This window comes from Pezoporus wallicus, unplaced genomic scaffold (genome assembly GCF_028554395.1).
Source record: "Pezoporus wallicus isolate ANWC-B61680 ecotype Strahan unplaced genomic scaffold, APGP_CSIRO_Pwel_v1 contig_14648, whole genome shotgun sequence".
In the NCBI taxonomy this organism is placed as follows: domain Eukaryota; kingdom Metazoa; phylum Chordata; class Aves; order Psittaciformes; family Psittacidae; genus Pezoporus; species Pezoporus wallicus.
The window spans coordinates 1-9429 of record NW_026642479.1 but is presented as its reverse complement, the minus strand read 5'-3'; the positions used below and the strand labels follow the sequence as shown (position 1 = coordinate 9429).

General features: G+C 62.7%; 1 protein-coding gene across 1 annotated transcript; it reads left to right on the top strand.

Moving 5' to 3' along the window:
* Positions 1-1336: 1336 nt before the first annotated feature.
* LOC130610629 (myosin-binding protein C, fast-type-like) lies at positions 1337-8035 on the top strand (the record flags this gene model as incomplete). Its single annotated transcript, XM_057430664.1, has 3 exons — positions 1337-1443; positions 2794-2960; positions 7870-8035. Coding segments are annotated over exons 1-3 (338 nt in total), but the record flags the coding sequence as incomplete, so codon positions are not given.
* Between the last annotated feature and the right edge of the window lie 1394 nt (positions 8036-9429).

Sequence of the window (9429 nt, the reverse complement as noted above, 5' to 3'; positions counted from 1 at the left end):
TACAAGCATCAATGGGTGTCTATGGGTATCTATGGATGGATGTCTATGGGTGTCTATGGGGGGCTATGGGTGTCTACAAGCATCAATGGGTGTCTATGGGTATCTATGGATGTCTATGGGGGGCTATGGAGGGCTATGGGTGTCTATGGATGTCTATGGGAGTCTATGGGGGGCTATGGGTGTCTATGGATGTCTATGGGGGGCTATGGGGGACTATGGGGGTCTATGGATGTCTATGGGTGTCTATGGGTGTCTATGGGGGTCTGTAGGGTGTCTATGGGGGGCTATGGGTGTCTATGGGGGGCTATGGGGGGCTATGGGGGTCTATGGATGTCTATGGGGGGCTATGGGGGTCTATGGGGGTCTATGGGTGTCTATGGGTGTCTATGGATGTCTATGGATGTCTATGGGTGTCTATGGGGGTCTATGGATGTCTATGGGTGTCTATGGGGGGCTATGGGTGTCTATGGGGGGCTATGGGGGGCTATGGGGGTCTATGGATGTCTATGGGGGGCTATGGGGGTCTATGGATGTCTATGGGTGTCTATGGGTGTCTATGGATGTCTATGGATGTCTATGGGTGTCTATGGATGTCTATGGATGTCTATGGATGTCTATGGATGTCTATGGGTGTCTATGGATGTCTATGGATGTCTATGGATGTCTATGGATGTCTATGGGTGTCTATGGATGTCTATGGGTGTCTATGGATGTCTATGGATGTCTATGGATGTCTATGGATGTCTATGGGTGTCTATGGATGTCTATGGGTGTCTATGGATGTCTATGGATGTCTATGGGTGTCTATGGATGTCTATGGGTGTCTATGGGTGTCTATGGATGTCTATGGATGTCTATGGATGTCTATGGGTGTCTATGGATGTCTATGGATGTCTATGGGTGTCTATGGATGTCTATGGATGTCTATGGATGTCTATGGATGTCTATGGATGTCTATGGGTGTCTATGGATGTCTATGGGTGTCTATGGATGTCTATGGGTGTCTATGGATGTCTATGGGTGTCTATGGATGTCTATGGGTGTCTATGGATGTCTATGGATGTCTATGGATGTCTATGGGTGTCTATGGATGTCTATGGATGTCTATGGGTGTCTATGGATGTCTATGGATGTCTATGGATGTCTATGGATGTCTATGGATGTCTATGGGTGTCTATGGATGTCTATGGGTGTCTATGGGTGTCTATGGGGGTCTATGGATGTCTATGGGTGTCTATGGGTGTCTATGGGTGTCTATGGATGTCTATGGGTGTCTATGGGTGTCTCTGGGTCTCTCTGGGGTCCCTGCCCCCCGTGACCCCCATGTCCCCCCCCAGAGCCGCCGGTCACCATCTGCAAGGAGCTGGATGACCAACAGGTCGTGGTGGGCGAGCGCGTGGTGCTGGAGGCCGAGGTGTCCGAGGAGGGCGCCCAGGTCATGTGGTAAGGGGAGGAGCACCCATGGCCACCGCCCCATGGTCACCCCATGGCCAGCTCCCCATGGCCACCCCATGGTCACCCCATGGCCACCCCATGGTCACCCCATGGTCACCCCATGGTCACCCAATGGCCAGCGCCCTATGGCCAGCGCCCCATGGCCAGAGCCCCATGGTCACCCCATGGCCACCCTATGGCCAGCGCCCCATGGCCACCCCATGGGCAGCACCCCATGGCCACCCCATGGCCACCCCATGGCCACCCCATGGTCACCCCATGGCCACCACCCCATGGCCACCCCATGGCCACCCCATGGTCACCCCATGGTCACCCCATGGCCACCACCCCATGGTCACCCCATGGCCAGCACCCCACGGCCACCCCATGGCCACCCCATGGTCACCCCATGGCCAGAGCCCCATGGTCACCCCATGGCCAGCGCCCCATGGCCACCCCATGGCCACCCCATGGTCACCCCATGGCCAGCGCCCCATGGTCACCCCATGGCCAGCACCCCATGGCCACCCCATGGCCAGCACCCCATGGTCACCCCATGGCCAGCACCCCACGGCCACCCCATGGCCAGCACCCCACGGCCACCCCATGGCCAGCACCCCACGGCCACCCCATGGCCAGCACCCCACGGCCACCCCATGGCCAGAGCCCCATGGTCACCCCATGGCCAGCACCCCATGGCCACCCCATGGCCACCCCATGGTCGCCCCATGGCCAGCGCCCCATGGTCACCCCATGGCCACCACCCCATGGCCACCCCATGGCCACCCCATGGTCACCCCATGTCCAGCACCCCATGGCCACCACCCCATGGCCACCCCATGGCCGCCCCATGGACACCCCATGGCCAGCGCCCCATGGTCACCCCATGGCCAGAGCCCCATGGCCACCCCATGGCCAGCTCCCCATGGCCACCCCATGGCCAGCGCCCCATGGCCAGAGCCCCATGGTCACCCCATGGCCACCCCATGGCCAGCGCCCCATGGCCACCCCATACCCACCCATATCCCCCTATACCCACCCATATCCCCCCGTCCCCCTCCATATCCCTCCATACCCACCCCATACCCCCCCCAAACCCCCCCATACCCACCCATATCCCCCCATCCCCACCCCATACCCTCCCCGTTCCCCCCCCATACCCACCCCATATCCCCCATACCCCCCCATATCCCTCCATACCCACCCCATACCCCCCCCACACCCCCCATACCCCCCCATACCCCCCCGTTCCCCCCCATCCCCGCCCCACACCCCCCCGTTCCCCCCCCATCCCCACCCCATACCCCCCCTTTCCCCCCCCCCCCCACTGCATCCCTGCCCCACACCCCCCCCCCATAGGCTCAAGGATGGGGTGGAGCTCACGCGGGAGGAGACCTTCAAGTACCGCTTCAAGAAGGACGGGCGCAAGCAGTTCCTCATCATCAACGAGGCCACCAAGGAGGACGCCGGCCGCTACAAGATCCGCACCAATGGCGGCGAGAGCGAGGCCGACGTCATCGTGGAAGGTACCCAGGAGGTTTCACGGGGTCTCCAGGGGGTCCCAGGGGGTCTCCAGGAGGTCTTATGGGGTCTCCATGAGGTTTTATGGGGTCTCCAGGAGGTCTTATGGGGTCTCCAGGAGGTTTTATGGGGTCTTCATGAGGTTTTATGGGGTCTCCAGGAGGTCTTATGGGGTCTCCAGGAGGTTTTATGGGGTCTCCAGGAGGTTTTATGGGGTCTCCAGGAGGTCTTATGGGGTCTTCATGAGGTTTTATGGGGTCTCCAGGAGGTTTTATGGGGTCTTCATGAGGTTTTATGGGGTCTCCAGGAGGTTTTATGGGGTCTCCAGGAGGTCTTATGGGGTCTTCATGAGGTTTTATGGGGTCTTCATGAGGTTTTATGGGGTCTCCAGGAGGTTTTATGGGGTCTCCAGGAGGTTTTATGGGGTCTTCATGAGGTTTTATGGGGTCTTCATGAGGTTTTATGGGGTCTCCAGGAGGTTTTATGGGGTCTTCATGAGGTTTTATGGGGTCTCCAGGAGGTTTTATGGGGTCTTCATGAGGTTTTATGGGGTCTCCAGGAGGTTTTATGGGGTCTTCATGAGGTTTTATGGGGTCTCCAGGAGGTTTTATGGGGTCTCCAGAAGGTCCCATGGGGTTTCCATGAGGTTTTATGGGGTCTTCATGAGGTTTTATGGGGTCTCCATGAGGTTTTATGGGGTCTCCATGAGGTTTTATGGGGTCTTCATGAGGTTTTATGGGGTCTCCATAGGGTCTCCAGGGGGTCCCATGGGGTCTCCAGGAGGTCTTATGCGGCCTCCAGGAGGTTTTATGGGGTCTCCATAGGGTCTCCAGGGGGTCCCATGGGGTCTTCATGAGGTTTTATGTGGTCTCCAGGAGGTCCCATGGGGTCTCCAGGGGGTCCCATGGGGTCTCCAGGAGGTCTTATGGGGTCTTCATGCGGTTTTATGGGGTCTCCATGAGGTTTTATGGGGTCTCCATGAGGTTTTATGGGGTCTTCATGCGGTTTTATGGGGTCTCCATGAGGTTTTATGGGGTCTCCATGAGGTTTTATGGGGTCTTCATGCGGTTTTATGGGGTCTCCATGAGGTTTTATGGGGTCTCCATGAGGTTTTATGGGGTCTCCATGAGGTTTTATGGGGTCTTCATGCGGTTTTATGGGGTCTCCAGGAGGTTTTATGGGGTCTCCAGAAGGTCCCATGGGGTTTCCAGGAGGTTTTATGGGGTCTCCATAGGGTCTCCATGAGGTCTTATGGGGTCTTCATGAGGTTTATATGTGTGGGTCCCTGCCCCCACGTGTGTGTCTCTGCCCCCTACGTGTGTGTCTCTGCCCCACTGACCACGTGTGTGTCCCTGCCCCCCATGGGTGTGTCTCTGCCCCACTGACCACGTGTGTGTCCCTGCCCCACTGACCACGTGTGTGTCCCTGCCCCACTGACCGCGTGTGTGTCCCTGCCCCACTGACCACGTGTGTGTCCCTGCCCCCCATGTGTGTGTCCCTGCCCCACTGACCACGTGTGTGTCTCTGCCCCACTGACCACGTGTGTGTCCCTGCCCCACTGACCACGTGTGTGTCCCTGCCCCCCATGTGTGTGTCCCTGCCCCACTGACCACGTGTGTGTCCCTGCCCCCCACGTGTGTGTCCCTGCCCCCCATGTGTGGGTCCCTGCCCCACTGACCACGTGTGTGTCTCTGCCCCCCATGTGTGTGTCCCTGCCCCACTGACCACGTGTGTGTCCCTGCCCCACTGACCGCGTGTGTGTCCCTGCCCCACTGACCACGTGTGTGTCCCTGCCCCCCATGTGTGTGTCCCTGCCCCACTGACCACGTGTGTGTCCCTGCCCCCCACGTGTGTGTCCCTGCCCCCCATGTGTGTGTCCCTGCCCCACTGACCACGTGTGTGTCTCTGCCCCACTGACCACGTGTGTGTCCCTGCCCCACTGACCACGTGTGTGTCCCTGCCCCCCATGTGTGTGTCCCTGCCCCACTGACCACGTGTGTGTCCCTGCCCCACCAGGTGTGTGTCCCTGCCCCCCACGTGTGTGTCCCTGCCCCACTGACCGCGTGTGTGTCCCTGCCCCCCATGTGTGTGTCCCTGCCCCACTGACCACGTGTGTGTCCCTGCCCCCCACGTGTGTGTCCCGGCCCCCCATGTGTGTGTCTCTGCCCCACTGACCACGTGTGTGTCCCTGCCCCCCATGTGTGTGTCCCTGCCCCACTGACCACGTGTGTGTCCCTGCCCCACTGACCACGTGTGTGTCCCTGCCCCACTGACCACGTGTGTGTCCCTGCCCCCCATGTGTGGGTCCCTGCCCCACTGACCACGTGTGTGTCCCTGCCCCCCATGTGTGTGTCCCTGCCCCACTGACCACGTGTGTGTCCCTGCCCCACTGACCACGTGTGTGTCCCTGCCCCACTGACCCCGTGTGTGTCCCTGCCCCCCACCCTGCCCCACTGACCGCGTGTGTGTCCCTGCCCCCCATGTGTGTGTCCCTGCCCCCCACGTGTGTGTCCCTGCCCCACTGACCGCGTGTGTGTCCCTGCCCCCCACGTGTGTGTCCCTGCCCCACTGACCACGTGTGTGTCCCTGCCCCCCACGTGTGGGTCCCTGCCCCACTGACCACGTGTGTGTCCCTGCCCCACTGACCACGTGTGTGTCCCTGCCCCACTGACCACGTGTGTGTCTCTGCCCCCCATGTGTGGGTCCCTGCCCCCACGTGTGTGTCCCTGCCCCACGGATCGCGTGTGTGTCTCTGCCCCCCATGTGTGTGTCTCTGCCCCCCACGTGTGTGTCTCTGCCCCCCACGTGTGTGTCTCTGCCCCCCATGTGTGTGTCTCTGCCCCCCATGTGTGTGTCCCTGCCCCACTGACCACGTGTGTGTCCCTGCCCCACTGACCACGTGTGTGTCCCTGCCCCACTGACCACGTGTGTGTCCCTGCCCCCCACGTGTGTGTCCCTGCCCCACTGACCGCGTGTGTGTCTCTGCCCCCCATGTGTGGGTCCCTGCCCCACTGACCACGTGTGTGTCCCTGCCCCACTGACCACGTGTGTGTCCCTGCCCCACTGACCACGTGTGTGTCCCTGCCCCACTGACCGCGTGTGTGTCCCTGCCCCCCATGTGTGTGTCCCTGCCCCACTGACCACGTGTGTGTCCCTGCCCCACTGACCACGTGTGTGTCCCTGCCCCCCACGTGTGTGTCCCTGCCCCCCATGTGTGTGTCTCTGCCCCACTGACCACGTGTGTGTCCCTGCCCCCCATGTGTGTGTCCCTGCCCCACTGACCACGTGTGTGTCCCTGCCCCACTGACCACGTGTGTGTCCCTGCCCCACTGACCACGTGTGTGTCCCTGCCCCCCATGTGTGTGTCGCTGCCCCACTGTCCACGTGTGTGTCTCTGCCCCCCATGTGTGTGTCCCTGCCCCACTGACCGCGTGTGTGTCCCTGCCCCACTGACCACGTGTGTGTCCCTGCCCCCCATGTGTGTGTCCCTGCCCCACTGACCGCGTGTGTGTCTCTGCCCCCCATGTGTGGGTCCCTGCCCCACTGACCACGTGTGTGTCCCTGCCCCACTGACCACGTGTGTGTCCCTGCCCCACTGACCACGTGTGTGTCCCTGCCCCCCATGTGTGGGTCCCTGCCCCACTGACCACGTGTGTGTCTCTGCCCCCCATGTGTGTGTCCCTGCCCCACTGACCGCGTGTGTGTCCCTGCCCCACTGACCACGTGTGTGTCCCTGCCCCCCATGTGTGTGTCCCTGCCCCACTGACCGCGTGTGTGTCCCTGCCCCCCATGTGTGTGTCCCTGCCCCCCATGTGTGTGTCCCTGCCCCACTGACCGCGTGTGTGTCCCTGCCCCCCATGTGTGTGTCCCTGCCCCCCATGTGTGTGTCCCTGCCCCACTGACCGCGTGTGTGTCCCTGCCCCCCATGTGTGTGTCCCTGCCCCCCACGTGTGTGTCCCTGCCCCACTGACCGCGTGTGTGTCCCTGCCCCCCACGTGTGTGTCCCTGCCCCACTGACCCCGTGTGGGTCCCTGCCCCCCATGTGTGTGTCCCTGCCCCACTGACCACGTGTGTGTCCCTGCCCCCCATGTGTGGGTCCCTGCCCCACTGATCGCGTGTGTGTCCCTGCCCCCCACGTGTGGGTCCCTGCCCCACTGACCGCGTGTGGGTCCCTGCCCCACTGACCACGTGTGTGTCCCTGCCCCCCATGTGTGTGTCCCTGCCCCACTGACCGCGTGTGTGTCTCTGCCCCCCATGTGTGGGTCCCTGCCCCACTGACCACGTGTGTGTCCCTGCCCCACTGACCACGTGTGTGTCCCTGCCCCACTGACCACGTGTGTGTCCCTGCCCCCCATGTGTGGGTCCCTGCCCCACTGACCACGTGTGTGTCTCTGCCCCCCATGTGTGTGTCCCTGCCCCACTGACCGCGTGTGTGTCCCTGCCCCACTGACCACGTGTGTGTCCCTGCCCCCCATGTGTGTGTCCCTGCCCCACTGACCGCGTGTGTGTCCCTGCCCCCCATGTGTGTGTCCCTGCCCCCCATGTGTGTGTCCCTGCCCCACTGACCGCGTGTGTGTCCCTGCCCCCCATGTGTGTGTCCCTGCCCCCCATGTGTGTGTCCCTGCCCCACTGACCTCGTGTGTGTCCCTGCCCCCCATGTGTGTGTCCCTGCCCCCCACGTGTGTGTCCCTGCCCCACTGACCGCGTGTGTGTCCCTGCCCCCCACGTGTGTGTCCCTGCCCCACTGACCACGTGTGTGTCCCTGCCCCCCATGTGTGTGTCCCTGCCCCACTGACCCCGTGTGTGTCCCTGCCCCCCATGTGTGGGTCCCTGCCCCACTGATCGCGTGTGTGTCCCTGCCCCCCACGTGTGGGTCCCTGCCCCACTGACCGCGTGTGGGTCCCTGCCCCCCAGAGAAGCAGCTGGAGGTGCTGCAGGCCATGGCGGACCTCACGGTGCAGGCCTCGGAGCAGGCTCGCTTCAAGTGCGAGGTCTCGGACGAGCGCGTCACCGGGCGCTGGTTCAAGAACGGCGTCGAGGTGAAGCCAAGCAAGAGGATCCACATCAGCCACAGCGGCAGGTGGGGGAGGTGGGGCGGCCGTGGGGCGGGTGTGGGGCGGATGTGGGGCGGAGGTGGGGTGGTGGTGGGGCGGGTGTGGGGTGGGTGTGGGGCGGAGGTGGGGTGGTGGTGGGGCAGAGGTGGGGCGGATGTGGGGCGGTGGTGGGGTGGTTGTGGGGCGGCCATGGGGTGGCTTTGGGGCGGCAGTGGGGCAGTGGTGGGGTGGTGGTGGGGTGGCTGTGGGGCGGTGGTGGGGCAGCCGTGGGGCGGGTGTGGGGTGGGGGTGGGGTGGTGGTGGGGCCGCCATGGGGTGGCTTTGGGGCGGCAGTGGGGCGGTGGTGGGGTGGTGGTGGGGTGGTGGTGGGGCAGCGGTGGGGCGGCTGTGGGGCGGTGGTGGGGCGGCCGTGGGGCGGATGTGGGGCTGGAGGGGGAGGATAAGGGAATCAATGTGGGGCTTGGGGGGCAGAAGTGGGGCATCAGTGGGGCAGCGGTGGGGTGGCTGTGGGGCGGTGGTGGGGTGGTGGTGGGGCGGCTGTGGGGCAGCAGTGGAGCGGCGGTGGGGCGGCCATGGGGTGGCTTTGGGGCGGCGGTGAGGCGGTGGTGGGGCGGCTGTGGGGCGGATGTGGGGCGGATGTGGGGCTGGAGGGGGAGGATAGGGGAATGAATGTGGGGCTTGGGGGGCAGCCGTGGGGCAGCAGTGGGGCAGCGGTGGGGCGGCAGTTGGGTGGCTGTGGGGCGGCAGTGGGGCAGCAGTGGGGTGGCTGTGGGGCAGCTGTGGGGCGGTGGTGGGGTGGTGGTGGGGCGGCCGTGGGGCGGATGTGGGGCTGGAGGGGGAGGATAGGAGAATCAATGTGGGGCTTGGAGGCATCAATGTGGGGCTTGGGGGCATCAGTGGGGTCTTGGAGGCATCAGTGGGGTCTTGGGGGGATCAATGGGGTCTTGGAGGTATCAATGGGGTCTTGGGGGGATCAATGGGGTCTTGGAGGAATCAATGGGGTCTTGGAGGTATCAATGGGGTCTTGTGGGCATCAATGGGGTCTTGGAGGTATCAATGGGGTCTGGAGGAATCAATGGGGTCTTGGGGGCACCAATGGGGTCTTGGAGGTATCAATGGGGTCTTGGGGGGATCAATGGGGTCTTGGATGAATCAATGGGGTCTTGGAGGCATCAATGGGGTCTTGTGGGCATCAATGGGGTCTTGTGGGCATCAATGGGGTCTTGGAGGAATCAATGGGGTCTGGAGGAATCAATGGGGTCTTGGGGTCATCAGTGGGGTCTTGGAGGCATCAATGGGGTCTTGAGTTCATCAATGGGGTCTTGGAGGAATCAATGGGGTCTTGTGGGCATCAATGGGGTCTTGTGGGCATCAATGGGGTCTTGTGGGCATCAATGGGGTCTTGAGTTCATCAATGGGG